Source organism: Typopeltis vanoorti, chromosome 21 (genome assembly GCF_054136105.1).
Source record: "Typopeltis vanoorti isolate ZY-2024b chromosome 21, IOZ_Tvanoo_1.0, whole genome shotgun sequence".
Lineage (NCBI taxonomy): Eukaryota > Metazoa > Arthropoda > Arachnida > Uropygi > Thelyphonidae > Typopeltis > Typopeltis vanoorti.
The window spans coordinates 17,414,593-17,440,016 of record NC_143569.1 but is presented as its reverse complement, the minus strand read 5'-3'; the positions used below and the strand labels follow the sequence as shown (position 1 = coordinate 17,440,016).

The window sequence follows — 25,424 nt, the reverse complement described above, 5'->3', positions numbered from 1 at the left end:
AAAGTAAGGGACAATGCACAACGAACTGAGACAGACACACACACTGCACAGGCACGGGGAAGTGAGTGAGGGAAATTAATGGGGAAGAAGCATGCCCAATGGCGTGCCGAAACTGTCTAATGCTATATGACTCTGAGTTCCTGGACTATAGTTTGAACTTAGAAACGCTGTTCAAACTGCGATTCAAATTTATTGCGTTCTCAAGCGTTTGAACTCTGGAATGTTCGAAGTTAGAAGCGTTCAAAGTATGAGGCACCACTGTAAAAAAACAATTACAAATGCCCATAAGTAGGATTAGAACCTGTAGTATTGGTTGGAGAGTAGACACTTTACCACCCAGCCAACCAGACTGGCTTATATATATATATATGGCTTATATATAAATATATAATTAATAACTGCTTATTGAAAATTTACCTCCAAATTAGTCTGTTATTTGTCAGGACCATGATATTGTTGGATCTTATGTTTCGATCTTCTAAGGTTTTGAACTTCATCATCATTCAGCCTAATTATGGTCTTCCTCTGGGTCTTTTACCTACCATCCGGACACGGAACACCTGTTTTTATTAACCTTTGTCTCCAATTCTGTTATTCTTTATCAGCCATTATCTGTCCACTGCTGGATTTAGCCCCTCCCCAAGTCCTCCATTCAGTCCTATCTTGAGCTTTTCTGTGCCATTGAGTTCCAGCCATCTCTTTAATCTCATCCTCCCATCATCTCTGGGATACCATTCAGATATCAGCTTTGTCTAACTTTGAGTGTTACTGCTTGCAGTATGATTTGCCCATTGCCATTTGGTATTTTTTAATGACTGTTATAATATCCCTTATTCTAGTCTGAGCTCTTAGCCCAAAGTATTGTGTTTTCTATCTAGAATAGTAATACCAAGCAATGATCTTTCCATTTTACTCTGGGTAATCCTTGATGTTTTGGTCAATTTTTAGTTAAAGTCCACATTTTACTCCCATATGTCATGACTAAAAATATACAACTGTCAAATATTTTTCTTCTAAGGTAGATTGAGATGTCTTCCTTAGAGTGCTTCACAGTATCCAAGTGATCATAATACCTTAGATAAGCTCTTCTTGTGCATTCTTGAATGTTAGCAATGTCAAGTTTCAGCCTGATATATTTGTTTTTAATATGATTCTGCTACTGATATCTGTTCACTCTCTCTCAGATTTTTCTCATAATTCATCTGTGGTCTCCAGCCTTTGATCACTTGTTTCATATTCCATATAAATTTATTCCACCATCATACCTGCTTTGCTCATTTCGTTGTCCACTTCTAAATTGCCATCTTCCTTCTTTTATGGGTTTTCTCAATTCAGGATGTAGTTGATTTTCTGTGTTCCTGCCTACTTTTTTTTTGCCAATTCTGCACTGCATAATTCAACTCTTCTGAATTATGCAAAAGAATCTAATAGTTCAACATTAGGTTCTAATAATAATGAAGATAATGCTGTTTTTATGCTTCCATATTTGAGCACTTCTGGTTGAATATCATCCACTTTTACTGCCTTTTCAAATTTCAGGTTTTTGACGGTTTTCTAATTCAAGTATTGATGTGTTTTCCTGACTTCAGTTCCTCTTGAATATTTTCTACCACCACTCTGTCACTCTTTGTTTAACAATCTTTCAAAGTAATTACTCCAGAAATACATTTATCTGATTCCTTTTATATTACTTATACTTTCTCCCATTTCAAAGCTTTTTCAATAGCCTTCTAAACATTTTGGCATCTTCCTGATATTTATTCCTATATTTTTTGCCAAGATCTTCCCATGGGTTTTATTTATTATGCACAACTTAAATTTGTCTTAAATTTAAGTTGTGCATTTTAAATTTGTCTTTCTTAAATTTGTCTCTGTATTTCCTCAGGTCACATGCTGACTTGTAGGAACTTTCGGTGCACTTTCTTCTTTTTCCTCTTTAACTCTTAGGAGTTTACCATGAAGTTCAGATTTTTCTGTCTTTGTAAACTACCTCACTTCATGCCTCCTGGGTGAATCAATGTTTTCTTCAGAGTTTGCCACTTGGTCTTCAAGGGTCTTCAGAGCCTTAATTTATTTTGATCTTCTGGTATTTATACCATGAAACACTGTGTGAATAAGAAATATTGATACAGGATAAGCATTTTTTGTTCAGTTGATGTGGGAAAAAGATAATATGAAATAAACATTTTCCATAGTATAATTGGATTTCCCTTATAGTGTTATTTTTTTCTCTTTGTACAGTGCTTTCATTGGACAGGAGAAAATATGTATTTTGTGAAGGGGAATCCTAACAGTCTTGCCATAGGCGCTGGAGAGTAAGTATTTTATTTTATGACATTAGTATTCATCATGGTGTTCTACTCTCGTTGGAACATTCTGTATTAATAAAATGAAAGCATATTTGCTCATCATCAAAAATAACCAAAGATTTGAACTCTTAGTAGGTTGTTCAAGTCCTTGTTTTATAGGGTTGGGGAAGGTAATCATATAATGTAAAGATAATATTAATTTATTTTTATTGATGCCACTTGTTTTGGTAAAATCAGTGTTGGATTAGAAGCTGTATAAATTGTTTGAGACCAAAGATCAGGTTCCCAAGTAAAATTAAGAGAGTGAATAGATGTCATCAGTAAGAAGAGCTCCACTTATTATATATATATAAAAGAGTGGAAAAGTGACTTTATTGCCATTCAAAGATGTGTAATAGCAGAATAGATTTAATATTTAAACATTAGATTAGATGTTTGCAGCAGAAATTACTTGGGGACAAAATATAAACAAAAACTGAAATGTTGATGTATGATAAAAAATAAAATAAAATAAAAAGAAGTGAAAGCTGATCAAATTAGATACCTTAACAAATAATAGAATTCTTAATATAAAACTAATAATGAAATCCATGTTGAACCATTAGTATCTTCATCATCAATTTCCTAATATATACCCCAACTGTGACAGTACTACATGATTAAGTTTGCATTATTATTAATCTCCTATCCACAAATTTCCTCCAAATCAATCTATTACTTCTAAGCACTCCAATATTGTCATATCTAACTTTCATTCTTCTGAGGCAGTGTGACCGAATCAATCCACCTAGACCTTGCTCTTCCTCTGGGTCTCTTTCCTGCCATCTTGGCATCAAACACCTGTTTTGCTAATCTTCTCTCATTCTGTTTAAGTGGACATACCTTAAATTAGCTCTGCTGATTAGCATTATTAGCATTCTTGAATGCTAATAATGTCAAGTTCCTTTACTAACATCTTCATTTTTAATGATTCTGCCATTGGTTTAATCTCCTAATTTTTCTCAGAAACCTCATATTTGTGGTATCCAGTCTTTGATCAAGTGTTTTATTTCTAACCCAACTCTTAGATCCATAGCTTAAAACAGGTTTGAACAGTGTCTTATATACTCCTAGTTTGGTGTATTGGCTAATTTCTCAATTGTTCCATATAAATTTATTCAGCTGGCTATCCACCATACCAACTTTGCTTATTCCATTGTCTATTTCTAGATTTAACTTGCCATCTTCACTAAAAACTGTGCTTAAATAGCTGGAATGTTTTACTTGTTCTATAGGATGTACATTCAGAACGAATGCAGCTGAAGTTTTCTCTGTTCTTGCCTATTTTCATATTTTTGGTCTTTTTATTGCTGATTTTCTTGCCAGATCCTGGAGACTTGACTAGATGTGTTTAGAACATTAGAACATTCTGTATTAATATAATCTGCATAAAGCAAAGAGCTAAGTTTCACATCTCCAATTCTAATATCAGGCCTAATGCCACTTTTTCCATAATATGATCCATATAGATGATAAATAAGAGTTGAGATAATGTGCATCCCTGTCTTATCCCTGATTTTACATCAAACCATCTTTCTGTATTTCCTTCAATTCTAACTGCTCGCTGACAACTTAAATATAGACTATGGATTGCTCTGTATAATGTCCCATTCATCCCACATAATTGTAGCCATAAATTATCTACATGTAAACACAAGGAGAAGTATTATTTGTTAAATATACTGCCAGATATTTCAGTTTGAAACTAAAACTATCATCAGTGGCCTGAACAACATTTTTTACAAGATAGAATGCAAACAATTGAATTATTCAAAATAGTACGAGCCACGTGTTGTTAATCTACTAATAGCATTATACTTTACTGAAGAAAAGGTTAATCATAAAAGTGATTATAAAGGAATTATATATTATTTACAAGGGACGTCCAGAAAACAAGTTCCGTTTTTAAATATTTTCACTGCAGCGCTGCAATCTCAATGGTGCACATGTGTGCTGAGTTTGTTGATTCCTTAGCAAGACGTTTGTGCCATTTTCAGACATTCTTGCAGTGCGTACACTTCTTGGTGTGTGGGTTTATAATGTCTGAGAAAATTGGATCGCCAGCTGCATGTGAAATTAGGTCAGTTATCCGTTTCTTGAATGCGAGGAACATTAAAGCAGCTGAAATTCATTGGCAAATGATTGAGGTTTATGGAGAACACACAATGAGTGATTCAATGGTACGAAGATGAGTAAGACTTTTTAATGAAGGAAGGACAAGTGTGCATGATGATGAACGGAGTGGGCAACCATCTTCAGTGACTGGTGCATTCAGTTGAAGAGAAGATTTGACAGAATAGGGGATTCACTATGATGTCACTCTAGCTGCAATTTCCAGAAGTTTCATGTTCATGTCTTCATGAAATTGTGTCGGAGAAACTGAATTATCAGAAATTGTTTGCACGCTGGGTGCCGAAGTTGCTTACAGAACGACATAAAGTGAATCGGCTGGCAGTGCATTGGAATTCTTGACATGCTACCATGAGGATGGCGATGCTTTCCTATGCAGACATCACCAGGGACAAGACTTGAGGGTTGCACGCAAGCCCTGAATCCAAACAAACAGTCTATGGAGTGGAGGCACACCTCATCACCAGTCAAGACGAAATTGAAGACATTGGTTTCCCCTTGGAAAATCATGTGCACTGTGTTTTGGGACAGACAACGAATTTTGCTGGTAGACTTCTTAGGTCAAGGCTCCACAATCAATGCAAGCATGTACTGCCAAACCCTTAAGAAACTATGTCGTGCGATCCAGAATAAACGACATGGCATGCTTACCGGGGGCGCTGTTTTGATTCATGATATCTCCCGCCACACACAGCTGGCTTAACACAACAGCTTCTTGCAACCTTCAGCTGGGAACAATTCCGTCATTCCCCATATAGTCCTGATCTCTCACCAAGCGACTTTTACCTGTTCAAACATCTGAAATTTTTCCTTGGTGGCTGGCAGTTTCAAGACGACGACAAGGTCAATACATGGTTTGCGTCACAGGCGGCAACCTTCTACAATGAAGGTATACAACTCTTGATACACCGAACCTGGTGTCTAGGCTAGCAGGTGAAAATTTAAGTGGGGGTGATTCCCCACTTAAATTTTATTGAAAAAATATAATTCTTTTCATATTTTCAACTGTGACACTCGTCATAATTCAGCCTTGTATCTATAATAAATAATTGTTATTTTAACAAAATAAAATAAGATTTACAAAAAATAGTTCACCCTCACCACAAACACGCACCAGTAATCGTATCTCACAGAAATAATGCGTGCAAGCATACGATTTATCTGTGAATGACGCTGCCTAAACGAGCAGTGTTGGAATCACTTGTAACGTGCAATCAAAAGCACAAATGAATATCGGAGAGTCTAGCTGTAGTTGGCCGAATGTGGTAATTCTGACACAAATGCACTCGCAGTGCATTTGTTTCATAATCTAAAGCGTTAATCGAACAATTCCAATTATTAACTATTCAATCAATGTCAAAACATAAGGTATATCCTTTAACATGTTGTATTGCATTTATATTATTTATAAATACAAACAAAAATTAATTTTTTCATTTTTTCTTTGGGTGCTGCAGTGTCGCAGTGCTTATGTACGAGCTGCCACTCAAAGAGTTCCTGAAAGATTTGTGATTGTTGTTGATTTATTAAGTGTTTTCTTAGATTTAATATACTACAATAATATTTTTAGTATATTATTGTAGTTTTTTAGTGCGGTTATTGTACTAAAGCATTTTATAACATAATTTCAGAAATATTAGTTTTTACCACTCTTAAAAATGGTGTGACAAGGCAGTGACTAAAGCTAAAGTTGTTGCTACTGAGGAGAGCATTTGTCCTGAACAAAAGCACTGCTGCAGTGATGATAATTTATCTGAGGATACGTTGACATTAGAAATAGCTTGGTTAAAAGAAATTATTAGGAAATTGACCAGGGAATTGGAAAAGGTGAAAAAACGTTTGTCTAAACTTCGACTGAATAAGAAAAAGGATAAGAACAGGCAGGAAAATACTGAACATGGAAATCAAAATATTAATAACAAGGTGAGTCAATTTTAAAATTTGGGCTTGCCAAGGGAGTCACCAATTCTAGTGTTCCGGGAGCAAAAATTAAAAATATGACAAAATAATTGAAAACCAAAAAAGAAATGGTAGTGTTGGTAGGTACTAATAATTTAAGTGGTGACAAACATAGTGTGAGAGAAGATATGAAAGGTCTGTCAGAAGAAGCGAGAAAGAAATGTGAAAGACTAAAAATTGTAGGATTACTACCTAGATATGATAGTACTGAGTTAAGAAGGAGGGTAATGATAGCAAATGATTTCATGCATAGGCTATGTAGAAGATATGGATGTTAGTTTTTAGTTGTGTGGGATGTATTTGATGGCAGAAAAGATTTGTATAAGAATGATGGCCTGCACTTGAATTCATTTGGCATCAGAAACCTGGAGAAATTACTTCTTGGTATGAGACCCAACAGAGAGTCAGGGAAACTTAATCATCAAGGGAGGAATGGAAAAAATGTGTGTGAAAGTTCAGCTATGGTATACAAACATGATAAAGATATGAATGCCTTTGAATATGGTTATGTATTTGGCAAAGGATTGGAAAAATATGCTTTGGGTTCAGACCTTTTAAGTATGTCTGGGGAGGGAAAAGAGAAAATTCTAGAACAAGACCAAATAGATTGCATAATCTAATTATAAGAATAGGCTTGGTCGTAATTTATAATGTCTATACACAAATGCCAGGGGCATTAGAAACAAAGGGATTGAGTTTGTTGTTTTATTGAATACGATGTGACCTAAGATTGTTGGCATTCGTGAAACCTGGATATCAGAATCAGATATGGTAAGTGGGATCGAGTGTAACGGATATACTATTTTTAGGAATGACAAAAGAGATAAGAGGAGGAGTGCTACTAATGATATCAGGTGACTTAAGTCCAGTTAGGGTAGAAATACAAGAAAACAATGATGGTAACAATGTCCCATGTAGTCATGGATTTGAGTCTATCTGGTGTGAAGTGGAGGTTAACAGGATGAAATATGCGGTAGGGTGTTGCTACAGACCTGGCGGCTCAGTTGTAGGGGACGAAGAAACGCATCGACAATTTAGCCTTATGGGTACCAAGTGAATGATCATTATGGGTGACTTTAATTTTCCAAACATTGATTGGGTAGAAGAGAAATCTCATGATAAGAAAGAACAGGAATTTATTGAATTGTTGTGAGACAACTTTTTCAAGCAGCATGTGAAAGAAGGAACTCGAGGTCAAAGAGTGTTGGATTTGCTCATAGCGGCAGAAGGAATCTCTGTCAAGACTATGGCTATTTTACCACTAATTGGTGACAGTGATCATACTGTTCTTTCTTGGAAAGTATCTACTGTATTGAAGCTCCAATTAAAATAGGCTACATGCTGAACTACAAAGCTGGAAATTATGATCGACTTAGAAGAATACTATCTTTGATCCCATGGTATCACTTACTGAATGGAAAAAATGTCAGCAATGCATGGGAATCTGAAAAAGTGCTTAAATGAGGCAGTATCTCAATGCATCCCTAGTGGTCAAAGAATAAATAGGTTGGGAGTGAAATGGATGTGCAACCTTATTAAGCAAGAGATCCACAAGAAGAAGATGATGTGGAAAAAATATCGTGAGAATAAGACTGAGAGGAGTTATGAAATATATAAAGCTCAGGCCAGAAAAGTAAAAATTGGCCAAGTTGGATAAAGGGAATGGATACACTATGATAATGTTGGATTTTTCTAAGGCATTTAATAGGATACTACACAATAGGCTGTTGTATAAACTGGAGAATATGGAATTGGAATATAATCTATTGACTTGGATCAGGATATGGTTGATAGACAGATATCAAAAAGTGGTATATAGTGTGTGAACTGCCAGATTTAAGGTAACCAGTAGTGTACCTCAGGGTTCAGTGCTTGGGCTATTATTGTTCATTCTATACATTAATGATATGAAGCAGGGTCTATCATTAATTTGCAATTGTTTGCTGATGATGCGAAGATAGGCAGGGCAATCAGGGATGCTACTGATATTCAGCAATTACAAAATGATTTGAATAGACTGGAGAAATCTGGGCAAACGAAAATGGCTGTCAGTTTAATGTTATTAAGTGTGTAAAGTTATGCATTTTGGCGTGATTAGAGTTCCAGCGGCATATTATATTAACGGGGTTATGCTAAAGAAACTGAAGAGACGAGGGATCTTGGTGTCTTGATGGATAGAATTTAAAGTTCAAAGGTCACATAGCAAAAGTTGCAAATACAACTCAGGATAATTGCCATGTTGAAGCGAACCTTGACATGTAAGGATAAGGAAGTAATTTTGCCTATTTATAAAGCTTTGATAAAACCACACCTGGATTACTGTGCGCAGATTTGGTCTCCCGGGTTCCAAGGGGATAAAGAAATTGTGGAAAGGGTGCAAAGAAGAGTTACAAAGATTATATCTGAATTATGGGATTTAGAATATGAGGATTGTAAGTATGTGGATTGCAGACTCTGGTTAACAGGAGAAAGACAGGTGATATGACAGAGGTCTATAAACTTTTGAATGGGTGTTATAGCATTTCAAATGATGAGATTTTTTGTTATATGGAAGGTGGGGAGAGAACTTGGGGGGGGGCATCCATAGAAGTTAAGGTTGTTCTCAGTCAAGAAAGGGATAAGAGTTAGATTTTTCTCCCAGAGAGCAGTGAGTGAGTGGAATAATTTGCCCTTAGGGGTAGTGAGTGCATCTAGTGTAAATGAATTTAAGGGACGGTATGATAGTTGGGTCGGGTAATTTACAGCTCCCTTGGTGAGTCCTTGACTCCCTGGAGGTCTCAAATAATAATAATATTTTTGTTTCTCTGACACCCAATCGGAACTTGCTTTCTGGACGTCCCTTGTATATTATCATCAAGAAAAAAATTAATTTAGAACATACTAAACAGATCATTAGATAGATGTAGTATCCAGTAGTTTCTTAGGATCTTCATCATCAAATTCCTGCCATGTACCCTCAAGGGGTGTACAGGATATGATAGTATTACATGAAAAATTTACATCATTACTAACTTCCTATCTACAATTTTCCTTCAAATCAGTCTGTTAGTTATCAAGACTCCAACATTATCAGATCTTATATTTCTATCGTCTAAGGCACTTTGTACCATATCAATCCACCTATATCTTGGTCTTCCTCTGGGTTGTTTTCCTGCCAATCTAGCAGAGAACACTTGTTTTGCTAATATTTTCTCACCCATTCTGTTTAAGTGACCATACCACCTGAGATTAGCTCTGCTAATGCATTCCTGGATGCTGACAATGTCAAGTTCTTTCCTAATATCCTCGTTTTTAATATGAGATTGCCATTGATGCCATCTGTTCACGCCTCTAATCTTTCTCGGGATGCTCATATCTGCGGGCTCTAGTCTTTGATCAAGTGTTTTACTTCTGACCCAGCTCTCAGATCCATAAGTTAAAACTGGTTTGAACACTGTCTTGTATGCAGCTAATTTAGTGTTCCAACTAATTTCTCTCTTATTCCATATGCATTTATTCAATTGACTTCCTACCATTCTAGCTTTGTTGATTCTGTTGTCTATTTCTATATTTAATTTACCATCTTCACTAAAAATTGTGCCTAAGTAGCTGAAATGTTTTACTTGTTCCACAGGTTCTCTGTTCACAATGCAGTAGGATCTTCTATCTTTGTAAATATCATTATTATCCTTAATTTTTTAAAAAAAAAAAATTAATGTTTTATTCGGATCAAACTTTCCCATATTTTTGACAAGGATAGGGCAGTCATTCCGATTCAAGTTAGGACGATGAAGTAAGGCCTCAGCACTCTCTTTAAATAGCCATTCGAATTTATACTAACATCTGTGTAGAAGGAGAGTTTTAGACCAGAGAATGTTGTGGTCTGCCTCTGTTCCATGTTGTGCCAATCCAGACTTATCGGATTTGTTGTAAAGAATATAAGATTAATGTTCTTGTATTCTTTTGAATATCCAGTTTGCCCAAAGTAGGACAGCTGGCAGTCACATGGAACTTGATACACCAGGAAGAGACATAGTTGAGAGTTAATCTTTAGATGATAAGAAATATGTAGATAGCTCTGAAATGCCAGAGATGTATGGGATTGGAACTCGACGTATTGATTCTTTGCTATTTTGGTTGGGTTTTTAGGAGTCAAGAAGACATTGTGTAGTTTCATAGTAGAGAATTCTTCCTGTAACTGATGGGAAGTTGTACAATTAGTTCTAGCTCATCAAATTAAATTTTATTTTATGATTCCTGTCTTTTGAGAAGGATGATGTACAGATTGTTGGAAAATGTATTGCCCCATAAAAGTGGGTTTTCTATAAACTTATGTTAAATTACCTGATAGTGAGCAGATGAGAATGTCTAAAAAGGATAATTTGTTGTCTTTTTCAATTTCCATCGTGAATTTGATACAAGGGTGTAACATATTGATTTTAGTTAAAAAATAATAATAATAATAAGGAAGAATCTAAATTGTGAGGGCACACAGCAAAAATGTCGTCCATATATCGAACTCAAAATGAAGGTTGAGGGTTTATAGATGAAAAAAGGATGTCTTCTAAATGCTCTAAATAAAAGTTGGCTAAAGCAGGAGAGAGTGGACTTCCCATTGCAGTTCCTTCTACTGGTTGTAGAATTTGTTTGGTTGCAAGAAATATCCGGAATGCATCATGAATTCGAATAGTTTTACTATATCTTGTGGGAAAATATCAGTGAGTAATTGTAAAGTCTCTCTGAGAGGTACTGCCTATCCTTGAGATAGGCAGTTATTCTGATCACAGGCAGTCAAAAATATGAGAAAGTTTGATCCGAATTAACACATTAATTTTTTTTTTTTTAAATGAAGGCTAATAATGATATTTACAAAGATAGAAGATCCTAAGAAACCACTGGATACCACATCTGTCTAATGATCTGTTTAGTATGTTATTATAAATTAATTTTTTTGATGATTATATAAATTATATAATTATTTTATAATCACTTTGATGATTAACCTTTTCTTCAGTGTAGCATAATGCTATTAGCGATTTAACATCACGCGGCCCATACTATTTTGAATACTTATATTGTTTGCATTCTACCTTGTAAAAAATGTTCAGGCCACTGATGATAGTTTGTTAGTTTCAAACCAAAATATTTGGCAGTGTATTTAATAAATAATACTTCTCCTTATGTTTACGTGTAGATAATTTATGATACTATGGCACAAGTTTCCCTCAAAACTATAACAGAGTGTTTTGAAAAGCTTTCCTCTAGGCATACTTGTTGTATAAGCCTTTTCCAGATCTACAAAACTTAAGTACAGATCCGTGTCATAATTCTCATGATTTCTCAGGTATTGGTCTTAAAGCAAAATTCTGATCTTGACAACCTCTATCTGGCCTGTACCCTGCTTGTTCTTCTCCAAGTCTCTCTTCCACAATCTTTCTCAACCTCTTTTTAAGTATGCTTGCATAATTCTTACCTGGAACTCTCAGTAGAGAAATTACTCTGTAATTCTCACATTCAGCTTTATTCCATTTTTTAAAGATGGGTGCTAGGAGAGCTCTACTTCAATCATTGGGAATTCAATCTTCTGACCAGGCCCTTTGAATTATGCAGTGTAGCTGCTGCAAAACTTTTAAACCTCCATATGGTCAAATATCATCTGCTTCAGCTGCCTTTCCACAGTTCAAGTTTTTGACGGCTTTCTCTACCTCAAGTATTGATATGTACTCCTCTTTGCATTCTTATTGAAAATTTTCTAGTATGGTTTGGTTCTTTTAACAGTCTTTCAAAGTAATTACTCGAGACATCTAGGATGTCCATACCTTCAATTTCATGTCACCTTTATCATCTTTGATTACTTTTACAGTACTCTTTCCTCTATTTCTAAGCTTCCAGAACATTTTGCCACCTTCCTCATATTTAACTACTTTTATACATGGTTAGCTCACATATTTTCTCTGCATTCTTTTAGGGCATCTACTGACTTATTTGTCACTAGTATCTTGCAACCCTAAATTTAAGTTATAGTTGTGTTCTTGATTATCAAGGTATAGATTATCCACATGATTCTTTCTTTAATCAATACAAGTATTGTTTCGTACAAGAAGATATGTCCACTCATCCCTTTAGCATGAGCACAGGCACATAAGGAGTGAGAAGCATATTTTTCATTGTAGTAATAGTAGTACTATCTATAATGTCTGATTGATTGATTGAGACATTTATACTTTACAGATAATGTGTACAAGCATAGAAGAGCTACTATTGTTCTCTTCTCCATTAGCCCCGATACACTGTATATACATTCTTCAGAAATAAATGTGTGGGTTTCCTTGTTCCAATCTAGGAACAAGGAAACCTTTATAAGATCTTTTAAACTAGGCCATTCTTATAAGGAGGTTTAGTTTCCTTCTTTAGGAGAAAGTTTTTATTCTCTTCTTGCAAAAAGCATACATTTATAGAATGCACACATATTATAAACAGTTAAGACATGATATACAAGCCTCATTAAGGAATATTTTCATATTAATTGTAGTAAACACTTTTATGCTGTAAATATTTCTGACAAAAGCGTACGTACCTGTTGTATCTGTTACCCTCTCCAGCAGTATGTTTCTCCACTTGCTTTCTACATCCTCATTCAAGTTACAAGGATGATCTTTATATGGAATTTAGTTTTTATATGAACATATATATGGTTAATATCAATAACGATTTGCTTAAAAACATTACTTTAATTTAGTGTATTCTGAGGGTGGTGTTGAAATGCTGGGAAGCAATACTGATAACTCTGAAATAGTATCAGTATATTTTTTAAAAAAAGTTTTTTTTTTTGACTAAAATGATTGAAGACCCCACTAAGCAGATTATCTGTAAACAGATATTCTTAGGCATTAGACTACTGTTTGATGAAACTTGTGGTTATTGGTCTTAATTGAGGTCACATTTTTGTGTTCAGTGATACGAGTTGCTTTTTTATATGTATATATTTATAGTGTGAATAAATCCAATATTAGTGTAAATACTAAGATGATTGCTGAATATTTATTTATTTTTTCTTTCAGTGGACACTTTGGTTTGTGGCTAGATGACGATCTGTATCATGGTCGCAGTAACAAGTGCAAAACTTATGGAAATGATATTCTTTGTCATGAACATGATTTTGTAATAAAAACTATAGAATCGTGGGGATTTGTATGACTCTTGTTTGGGATAGCATTATCTTAATGTGCCAGCTTGTATGATAAAAATGTAAGTAAGTGATAGCATTTCTCAGAAGTCCACAACTGAAGATATTCACCAGCAGAATTCCAAGTGCTTGATACAAGTGTTGTAGAATAGTTTAATAAACATCACAATGTATATTAAATAGCTTATTGCTATCTTCTGTTGTTTTATATGCTCATAATTATATATATTACTTTTCATTTTGTCTTCTACTCTAGTTGAATTATAAAAGAATTGAAGATTGTTTGTAATTGCTACATCTCTGATACTAAGGTGGCATTAAGAGCCAAGAAAATTTTATATATTGTATAGTGTTATATTACAAATATGTGGAGAATACTCTGAATTCTAGAACTGTTTCATGATTATATAGAAAACATAGCTGACTGCTTATATATACATGACATTCTTCAGTAAATAAAAGTAGTTTTTTTGAATGTCCAAAGATACTGATTTTTTTTTTTTTTTCCTGCTGCAACATGAATATCAAGGAAATATTTGGGAAAGTATAAGCATTGATCAAAGTAAAATATTATTATTATTAAGAGATACCTCCAGGGGCTCATTGAGGGAAGCCACATGACTACACACACCAGCTATCATACTTATTCTTGAATTCATGCACACAACATCCAATGGCAATCCATTCTAATTGCACACTCTGTGAGAAAAATCTAGCCTTCACCCCTTTCTTAGCAGCATTCATTCTCAGCTTCCAATGATGCCCTCTTGTCTTTTCCTCACCCTTCATAAAATAAAAAATTCCATCTACTGAAATTCTGTATAACCCTTTCAGAAGTTTGTAAGTCTCAATCATATCACCCCTGTTTGGTAGTGTCTGCAGTCTACAAATTCTCAGTCTGTCTTCATAATCAGTATTCCACAATTCTGATATCATTTTTAACACTGTCCTTTGCACTCTTTCCACTGTATCAGAATCGCAACAGAAACCAGGAGACCAGACTTGCACACAATTGTCCAAGTGAGATCTTATCAAGTCCTTCTAAAAAGGCAAAATGACATCTTTATCTTTACATGCGAACATTCATTTCAGCATTGCAATTATCTTTTGAGTTATATTTGCTACATGGCCCCTGTACTTCAACTTCCTATCTACTAACACTCCAAGATCTCTAACCTGAGTTTCTTCTAGCATAATTCCACCAATATAATATGACATTGGATAACTAATCAAACCAAGTGCATGACCTTACATTTATTAACATTGAAATGGCAGCCATTTTCATATGCCCACAATTCCAGCCTATTCAAATCATTCTGCAAGTACTGCATATCAGCAAATAGCTGTATATTGCCTGTCAATTCTTCCCAATATCATTAATGTACAGATTGAATAACAGTGGACCCAGGACTGATCCTTGTGGTACATCACTAATTATCTTAAATCTTGCAGACTCACATCTCCTGTATACCACATTTTGATATGTCAGTCATGCTCATATTTTATAATCCAAACCCATATTCCACAATTTATGCTGTATTCTGTCAAAAGTATAAAAGTATTATATGAATAGAAATTGAAAATGTAGCATTGCTGAATATTTTTTTCCCTCTGTTGCAAATCCCCAGCTTATTTTTCCTTGGAAGATTCACATGGGTATTGATTATAAGCAAAGCTGCACTGCCATCATTATTCCAAGGCAGTTGTAGCTTCTCTTCCTCCTCTCCACTTCTTTGTATTATAAATGAATTGCCAGAAACAAGCTGAAGCAAATTCATTATCATTTGCAGCTGCTTTTCACATATAAGACTAACAGATTGCAGTTCATCTTAAACTTTGGTAATATACCAGTTGTCAAGATATTATGCTTCTTCTCTTTCGTCTAAGATAAGTTGAGTTTTCTCTTGAGCAGGATCTTCCAGTCTTCTCTATTCCTTGCTGTTCGAAAAAGTTCCTTATATGTTCTTTATTAATTTCAGCCAGGTAATTCTTGGTCTTCCGGGTCTTCTTTTTTCAGTTGGAAAAGTATTGATTAGGACGTTAGGAAGTCTGTCTGCGTCCATGCGTATAGTGTGTCCAAACCATCTCAGTTGTTGTTTTCTAATTTTTTCTATTATTGTCTTTTTATACAATATTTCTTGTCTGACTGTGATGTTTCTTTTCTATCCAAATTGTTCTATTTATTTTTCTTAAGCATTTCATTTCAAATGCCAGCAGTTTTTTCTCCTTTCTTTTTTTAACTGTCCACGCTTCTGCTCCATAGATGACTGTTGGTATAATTATTGCTTCATATAATTTGATTTTGGCTTGCTTAGATATCTTGTTTTCCAGATTTTCTGTAATTTTCCATCCTATCGCTATTCTGTGTTTGATTGTTTTGAGTTCATCTATTGTTTCTATTAGTTTTGATCCAAGGTATATGAAGTTGTCTACTTGTTCTATTTGTTCTCCGTTTAGGGTGGCTGAGATGGTAGTTCTGTTCCTCCCTATTTTCATCACTTTTGTCTGTTGTATATATATTGTCGTCATATGTTTTACAAGTTTCGTTTAGCTTGTTGATCAACTTTTGTAGTTCATTTGGGGTTCTTGCAAGAAGGACGAGATCATCTGCATATTTGATATTATTTATGTGTAAACCATTGACATTGATTCCAGGCTCATTGTCTAATCCTTCTTTACAACTTCTAGATATATGTTGAATAGGCATGGGGATAATGGGCATCCTTGCATTACTCCTTTTTGGATCTCTATGGGTTCTGTTGTGAGTGTATCCTTTTTAATTATTGCATTTGTCTTAGAGTAATATTTTATCAGAAACTGTATTATATATTTGTCTATTGCTTTTTCTAGTAGAATTTTAAAAAGGATTTCTCTGTTGTTATCGAAAGCTTGTTTAAAGTCCACAAAACAGCAATATAATTCTTTATGGTCTTCCCAGCTGAGCTCTGCTAGTTGGTGCAATGTGAAAATTTGGTCTATTGTTGAATAGTTTCCTCGGAAACCAGCTTGTTCTATGCCTATCATTTCTTCATAGGTGTTTTTTAATTATTTTGTATAATTCTTATGAATATTTTATAGGTGAGGGAGTAAATTGATTGGTCTGTAATTTCTGTGGTATCTTTTGTCTCCTTTCTTGTATATTGGGATGATCTTTCCAGTTCTCCAGTCATCTGGGATCTCTCCTGTTTGTAGTATTTTATTGAATAGGGTTGTTAAATATTCTATTGATATGCTGCCTCCATATGACCACAGTTCAGTAGCGATAGTATCAATGCCTGGTGCTTTATTGTTTTTCATCTGTTTTATTGCATATCTAACTTGTAAAATTTTTGGGTGATCATTATTTTCTTCTGTTGTTGGCATTGTAGTTTTGTTTCCTTGGTGGAAGATAGTCTTAAAATGGTTTGACCAGATTTTTCTTATATATTCAATATTCCCGGTTTCAGTCATCTTGTTGTTATTACTTTTGCTGAGAATTCCTTTGTAATTTCTATTACAGTATCATGGAAGACTTTTAGGTTGTTTTGTTGGTATGCTTCTTGGCATTTCTTAGCTTTTTCTTCTAACCATTTTTCTTTGGCTTTTTTGCATAGGTTATCAAATCTGTTCTAAAAATCGCCTTCTGCTTGAGCTATCTTTTAGTTTTGATAGGTTGATGTTTTCTTCTTTTCTGATATTGTTTTTCCTGTTGAATTTTATCTTCACTTTGTATGAACTTCTTGATGTTCGTACATTATTTACTGATCTTTTCCATTGTTTGTTTATGATTATAGAAATTATGCTGCTGATCAAAAAATTGTACTTAACAAATGTTACTTAAACATATTTATGTAGGATTTTTTAATTGGATTACTTAGTTTTAATTACTTATAGAAAGAAAACCATTAATGAAATTTTGCTTGTCATTTTGTATCTTAGTACACCATATACCACTCTAAATATAGTGGAATAATAGTGTAAATTATTTCGTTTTAATTGGATTAAGGATTGATTTAATCCTTCACCCAACCATACGTAAAACAGCTTGCATGTGAAGTATCTTCCCTCATAATGCAGGCATACTTTCTTTTGGAGATGTATATTACTATGCATTAAAGATTTTTATGACTTCTGCATTGATTTAACCTTTATCACCTACTGATGAAACCTCAGTGAAGGTTGAAACCAGTCTGAGTAGTGACCCTTCCCATAATACACATCAAAAGGAAGCGTGCAGTGCATTATGAGATAGTGAGGTAATTGAAAGTCAACAAGTCTCCAGTCACTATATAGGAGCAATGTAGTAAAGGTATGTCATGAATAAACTTTGTTTGCATATGCTTGGACAATAGACAAGAATATAATTTGTGTATTATAATTTACTTCTAACAAAGAGAAGAAACTTTATACAGCTATCTCTGACAAAGATCACAAGTTGAATCCTAAGTACAATTAGTCCTGGCAGGGGCTGGTAACAAAACAAATGAGCACTGTTGAGTAATAACGTTTTTTTAAATAATGGTTTCACCTGTGTAACTGAAAGTAGAATTTATTAAATACTTCGATATACAGCAATCCCTCGATTAATGCGCTCTTTAAAACAGGCACATTAATCGACAATAGTAACCTATGGGAAATTGTATAATTCGTTCCTCAGATTTTTTTTTGACCCCTAAGTTTTTTTTTATAAAAAAACTTAGGGGGTCAAAAAAGAGTTAAAGGAAAACCATGAAGCTGAAAGACATATTCAGAATTTAATTTATTATTCTGCTTCTTAACAGAGAATTGAGCTAGCGTAGTTTGGCGGCCATTCTGTTTCTTTTTTTCATACAACTGACGGTATGGCCCTATTGCCTCTTGCAAATTTTACTGGTTCTCTCTTCACCAGCGTCAGTCTCTAAGCATTGCTACTTAAAAACTTCGATTGCACGAAAACTATTTTCAAACTGTTTCTGTGAAACCTCTTTGGGCTTGTCAGTGATTAAATTTTCTTCATATTCTTCACGATCTTCCCGCTGTGCATATCAATTTAGCAGGTCGGAATCACTCAACTTCTCAGAATGAGATTTCATTAACTTAGATTCATTTGAAAAGCCTCTAAAATCATTTGCACAATGCGGAAGAATGTGCTTCCAAATGGCTTGCATATTACTAGCAGTAATTTCATTCGAGTTTGCGACTTTATAACCAGTCTGAGATTTCTCTGATATTTGATGATCACAATAGTCCCCTTCTTACATAATTTTCTTCAAAATCTCTGGATATCTCATCTACACTTCACCTGTGATTAGTACATTATGTAGGCTATTTCTCTTTTTGAAACACTCAAATCACCCAGCACTAACGTGGAATTCTTCTTTTCCATCATTGATAGCCCTTTCTTTCCAGGTTACAAAGAGACGATGCTTTTGATTTAATAAGGCCAGTGTTTAGTGGGATTCGTTTTTGGTTACAATCTTCGATCCATGTAAAAAGTCTCTCTAATTCAATCATTGTAATACTTTGATTTCTAGTGCATGCAGGATGAACTTGAAGCAGCCTTACTTTTCTCTTTGTATTCAGCAGTTGATTTACCCATTTTTGTGTTCTTGTCTCCTATCTTTGCTCTTGTTTGTTTGCCTTGTTCATTTTTCTTTATTATTTCACGTTTTTCTTCCAATGAGATTACTTTTCGAATCATTTTCACACTTCTATTTTTTTTACTCACTAATTCTTTTACTCATGATTAAAGATTAGGAAAATAATTTAAAATAAAAAAGTAAGGAAAGCAATTGCACGAGATATGATCAGCAAAATGCTATGTAAAGCAGATGACATAAATTTTGGCCGTAAATTTGGAACATAGTGTACATGTAAATAGTGTGGTATGCCATTAAAAATAACTTTGTAAAATGTTTCAAATTGGTAACTAAATTATTTCATCCTGTGAGGGATTTTTTGAAATGTTTAGCCATAAAAAATGTACAGATCGAAAATTTTTAAAATCTTTAACATTTATTTTTAAGATGTATATAGGTGCACTAATCGGGGGTGCATTAATCGAGGGATTGCTGTATTTCACGCAGTGTAACATCATCATTAATGGAGAAAGCAAATTAATTGGTTAGATTTAAAATATGAATGCAAGAACAAATCATATAGTATGTGCATACTTCTGTCTTTTGGTCACAGCTGTGCAAGTAGGAGGAAACATTAATAAAGTTCCATGGAAACAGGTATAGTTATGTAATTTAAAAAAAAAAAATTATAAACAATTAATTGCACTTACTTCCTAAAATTTAGATTAGGATTAGTAGTGACGTAGGGCAAGAATTTAACAACATTCTTCCCTTTCTGAATATCTTAATACTTCATAACTGCTGGTAATATTGAATTTATCGTTTACAAAAAACTATCCTTCATGGGCGGATATATCCACACAGCTTTACGTCATTATCCTTCACAAAATACAAATATTATCAAAAGCCTCATGAGCTGAGCATGCACGATTTGCTCTTCTGACTTTCTTTTATTAGAAGAATTAAATGAAACTCACTCTCTCACTTAATGGATATAACGAAACCATGATACAGAAAATAATCAGTAATTAACATCCTACTTCCTGACTGCAGTCTGATATTAAAAGGCTCTGCATACTATACCATACCCTAAAGCAGTGTTTCCAAGATTTTTCCTACGACCGAACACTTCACAAAAATTTTCACGGAACACCTTGGTTATTTTATAATGTATTAATAATTAATTATGGCATAATCATAAAGAGTATTAGTACACTTATGTATACAGTGTGACATGTTGACAAATATAAAATTACATTTAAATCAGTTATCAATCACTGGACTAATGAAATCTTGTAGCATATCGTAGTTTTCTTCGGCCAACATCATTAAATTAATTTGTGCTGATTTTTATTGACACATCTGATTCTGATCACCAAAAATTTAACATTATTATAAGTACAAGTGAATGCAGACTTCCTATGTGCTGGTAGTTTTCCCCTCTTTTAGTACATCCTGAAGGTGGATGAATCACTATCTGTTGTGTCACAAACACCTTCAATAAGAAATTTCTTAACACCAAAATTAAACAAAGTTCCTTGTCTCTTATTCAGATTAAAATTTAAATCTGTAGGCCTATTACTTTTAAAAAAATCACTTTCACCCTACAATACAAACTTCCAAAGAAAGCATTCAGTATTACTAGATTTGAGAACCGGATACAGACTACCTTGATCTTCAATTTCAGTGGGAAAATTTTCTTTATACTTTCTTTGCTGATTGGTCACTAATATTTTCAACACAGATGTTATTTCATTCAGTTTTGAGAACAGAGAATACGCCACCCGTTGTTGTAATCAGCTTGCAGGTAATTTTCACGATCGGTATAAACAGCAGTATTCCCTTTCCTGAATTGAAAGATTTCAATATGTGAAAATTAATGATAATTGATGAATATTTCCATGTTTAAAAATATGTGGCTTGGTCACTGACATTTGCAACACAAATGCTATTTCGTTTAGTTTTGAAAACAGAGGATATGTGCCCATTGTTGTCATCAGCTTGCAGATAATTTTTATGACTGGTCATAAACAGCAGTATTCCCTTTCCCAAATTACTTCCATGTTTAAAAATACACGGCTTGCTCACTGACAACATGGAACACTTATTCACTTTCCGCAGAACACCGGTGTTCCGTGGAACACAATTTGGGAAACCCTGCCCTAAAGAGACTTCTGAACAAACAGCAAGGATTCTCTGCAAATATAACCTGTATACCCACCTTCAAACCAGCTCAGAAGCTGTCTTCTTTCTTGGCACCTATTAAAGATAAATTATCACCTCTGTCCTTGCCTGGTGTTTATCAAATACCATGTTCTATCAAATTTGCTTCTTCAGATAGATGGATAGATCTGCTGAGATCAGAATTCAAGAACATCAAGATTATAAGATTTCTGGAATCAGAAGGTTTCAGGCCTTGCCTCTCATGTCATTTTGCTGGAATTAAAGATGTTGCACTGCAATAGGTTTAAATTTGATCATCTATTTCTTGAATCATGTGAAGCCATATGCCACAGTCCTAATCTTAATTGAACAAACTTTATGCCTTCTCTAAGTTTTTGGAAGTAATTGCAATTATTATTTTTTTAATTATGTAACTATACCCAATTCCCTGGGACTTGAATGATGTTTCCTGCTACTTATACAGCTGCCACTGAGACATGTGGAAGTATTATGCACATGTTGTATGACTCGTTCTTGTCTTCATATTTTAAATGTTGTAGCCAATTCTTTCTCCTGAATGATGCTCATGTTAACACTGAGTAAAATATGTAGAGATATTTAATAAATTCTAGTTTCCTTTACATGTGTAAAACTGTTATTTAAAAAATAGTATTGTCTACTATGCATGTTCCAATTAAATGACTAGTAGTGTTGAGTAACAAAGATGGAAGAAATCACACAGTACAGCCTAAAAATTAATTATAAGAAAACAAAATTATTAATTACAAGTAAAGCAAATCCAATGAAAATAAAAACCTACTACAGCAGGTATCCTCTTTTAAATATCTTGCAAGTCTTATCACAGAAGATGGAAGAAACCAATCAGATATTAAAGCACGAATAATCCTAGCCAAAAAAGCAATCTATAACAGAAGAAACATTTTTACCAGTAAAGGACTTAGCATCCAAGGTTAGTGAAAACATACATATGGAGCATTGCCTTATATGGTTGTGAGGCCTAGACTCTACAAGAAATGAAAAAGTTGGAGGCATTTGAAATTTGGTGCTGGAGAAAGATGATGAAAATTAGTTGGACAGAAAAGAAAAGTAATGAAGAAGTTCTGAATATAGTTCATGAAGAGCAGTCATTAATGAAACACATCAATAAGAGAAGAAAAAGCCTAATTGGACACCATTTGAGGCATGGGGAACTGATTACAGAAATAATGGAGGGGACTGTAGAAGGAAAGAGGCCACGAGGCAGACCAAGAATTTCCTATATAAATAACATAATGATGCTAACTGGCGCTAAGAGTTATAAAGAGATAAAAAGGAAGTCACAAGACAGGATGTTGTGCTGCTATATTTACCAATTTTTGGATTGATGCACCAAAGAAGAAGAGTGTTGAGTAATAGTATTTTCTGTAATATGTATTGCCTTTTCATAAGCAGTCTGCATTTATGTAGAATTTAGTTTCTTTCCAAGCAAGCTCTGTCTGTGTGTGTGTGTGTGTGTGTGTGTGTGTGTGTGTGTGTGTGTGTGTGTGTGTGTGTGTGTGTGTGTGTGTGTGTGAATGAGACAGAGAGAAAGAAAGGATTGCCAAGTCAAGACTGTTCAGGTTCATTATATTAGTGTGTTTCGTATGTTCTCTATTGCAGATCTCTGTGATTGAACACCATAAGTGCAGAGCATCTGATAAACGCAAACATATCCCATTTGGAATATCTTATTCTTTACTGATCATGTTCTTCCCCCCTCCCAAAAAAGGAAGAGCTTATGTTAAGAGGTTCCAAGTGTCTCTTGGCTGTAATGTAAATATATAATTTAATTTTGTGTGTTCCTTTAATGACAATTTAATGCACAAGCCAAGTTAAACAGTTCAGACACAGAGAATAAAGATTACTTAACAAGTTCACATCAGGCTGTGTTTTGCCAATGTCTTGCACCTTGTACGAAATGATCAGGTAACTTGTCCTTTTTACATCATCATTATACATATGACACCAGTTTCAATTTTCATTTAGAACTAATGTTTCTGAATTGCATTTATGGTATCAAACATCTCAAAAGTAACATTAATTATTTTGTGTTTTCAAGTTGATAAATATATGTAACATTTCTATATTTACAGTTCAAAGAAAACAGTATCAATTTATGCTGTCCAATCACTTTTCTCCTTCCCTTACACTTGACTAATCAGGCTGAGCAATTGTTCATCCGTTATGCTCCCTTCCTCTTGGTAACTGGAAGTTTGACTCTTGAAGTTTTCAGGTTATTTTTGATTTTAATAGTACAAACCAGACATATGGTAATCTACCATTTATCCCACCTTCAAAAATAAGAACCCTGAAATTAAACCAACCCTGAATTTATCCAGCTTCTGACACACCACCACATAATCCCACACATAATTCATTGCAAAATTTTTGCCATCATGTAGCACTGATATGCTGTAACTCTTGTGACCTTTCATGTATAGGTCAGATATACATGCAATTGTACTTCAATTAATAGAACAGCAACTTGCCTTCCCAAAGTGGTCAGATTAACAGTAGATTACCGTTGTTGGAAGTTTTTTCCCACTTCGTTAGACTATAATCCAAGTGTACGCAAACAAAGTTTGTGCCTGAAGTATCTTCAGGACCGAGGCAACTCGTGGCAAAGGTGGACCAAGCTCTCATCACTACTTGTCTAAGTATCTCCCATAATGCAAAGCACATCTCCTTGCAGACATGTATAATGCTATGCATTAAGGGAAGGGCCACTATCCAGACCGGTTTCGACCTTTATTGAGGTCTCTTCAGTGGGAGCCAGACCCAGATTTCTAACAGACAAAGCCATTTTAACCATTAACAGACAAAGCAATTGCAACTGATTCAGGCAAACTCATTCACCACTCTCCAAGCAAAAAATCTAATCCTCACACCCTTGCTAACCAAACTCTTAACCAACTTCCAGGGATGATCTCTTGTTGTTGAGGATGACCTCGTAAGAGGAATAGTGTATAAAGAAATAGAATTAGATCAAATATTAAATGAAAGAAATTTTCAAATAGCAGTAATCACTGCAACAAAAAAAAAAATTAAAAATAACCATGAGAACTGAAAATTCGAATGTAATATATAGTGGAGTTGACAGAGACCAAATGCCTCTGTCATAACACCTGCTTGAGCTCTTTGGTCTCTGTCAAAGAGACCAAAGAGCACAAGCAAGTGTTATGGTTTGAATTCATAATTCCTTTTCAAAACAGTTAAAATATAAATTATGGAATAATGAATAATAGAAACTAGAATAAAAACAGAGGTTATTTAACAGTAATTTGGTTTATATGCCCCAGAAGGAGGAAGAAAAGAGGATAATATTGAATTTCATAATCAATTACAAAATATATATAAAATAAATAAAAATCATGTAATAGTATATTCATGAGTATATTTCAGCATCAGAGATAAAAGGTATTAAAATTCTGAAATGTGAAAAGGCAGCTAGAGGATGATATTATTGCCCTTGCAATGATAATATCATTATTATTGCCTAATTTAATTGCAAGAATTGGAAACACTATATTTAATAATAATATAGGAATATATGGAGAACATACTCTAAACAGGAATGGTAAAAAATTGATCTACTTTGTAGTTTATAACTTTAAAATAATGAATTCTTCCTATAAACATGAAGACATACATACACTAGTGGCCAAAATTGTGGAAACCTTTTGGAAAAAGTGTATTTTTGAGGTTTGATGGCTCATAACACCACTTTTTTTTTGGTGTAATACCATAAGATTATATATCAGTGGAAAGATAATTTAATCAAGAATATAATGCAACAAAGTTTGTTCAATTATCTGTATTCTATGAAACGTTATAGCCAAATAACCAGAAAAAAGAAACACAACTTGCTTAGGTTGTATGAAGTAACTTTCCTTCATTTGAATGTAGCCAATGAACATGAATGTTTAGAGAGCCAATCAGGTGTCACCTTGTACCTCTAAATAGCCCGCTTTCTAACCTAATGTTGTGCCTTTAAAATATTAATTCAGTACTATTTCCTTTTTGGATATTGGCAAAATTTATTTTATGCTGTGACAGCCATTATCCTATAACAGAAGAGACTCT

General features: G+C 34.2%; 1 protein-coding gene across 2 annotated transcripts in view; it reads left to right on the top strand.

The window, feature by feature from the left end:
* LOC150094651 (oxidation resistance protein 1A-like) overlaps positions 1 to 17,717 on the top strand; it is a 308,638-nt gene extending 290,921 nt beyond the window's left edge. For both annotated transcript variants that reach the window (XM_090411008.1, XM_090411009.1), the window contains 2 exons: positions 2,242 to 2,315; positions 13,478 to 17,717. In XM_090411008.1, the coding sequence (XP_090267134.1) occupies positions 2,242 to 2,315; positions 13,478 to 13,613 (210 nt within the window). In that variant the 3' untranslated portion in view covers positions 13,614 to 17,717. The remainder of the gene's footprint in view (positions 1 to 2,241; positions 2,316 to 13,477) is intronic.
* The last annotated feature ends 7,707 nt before the right edge of the window (positions 17,718 to 25,424 follow it).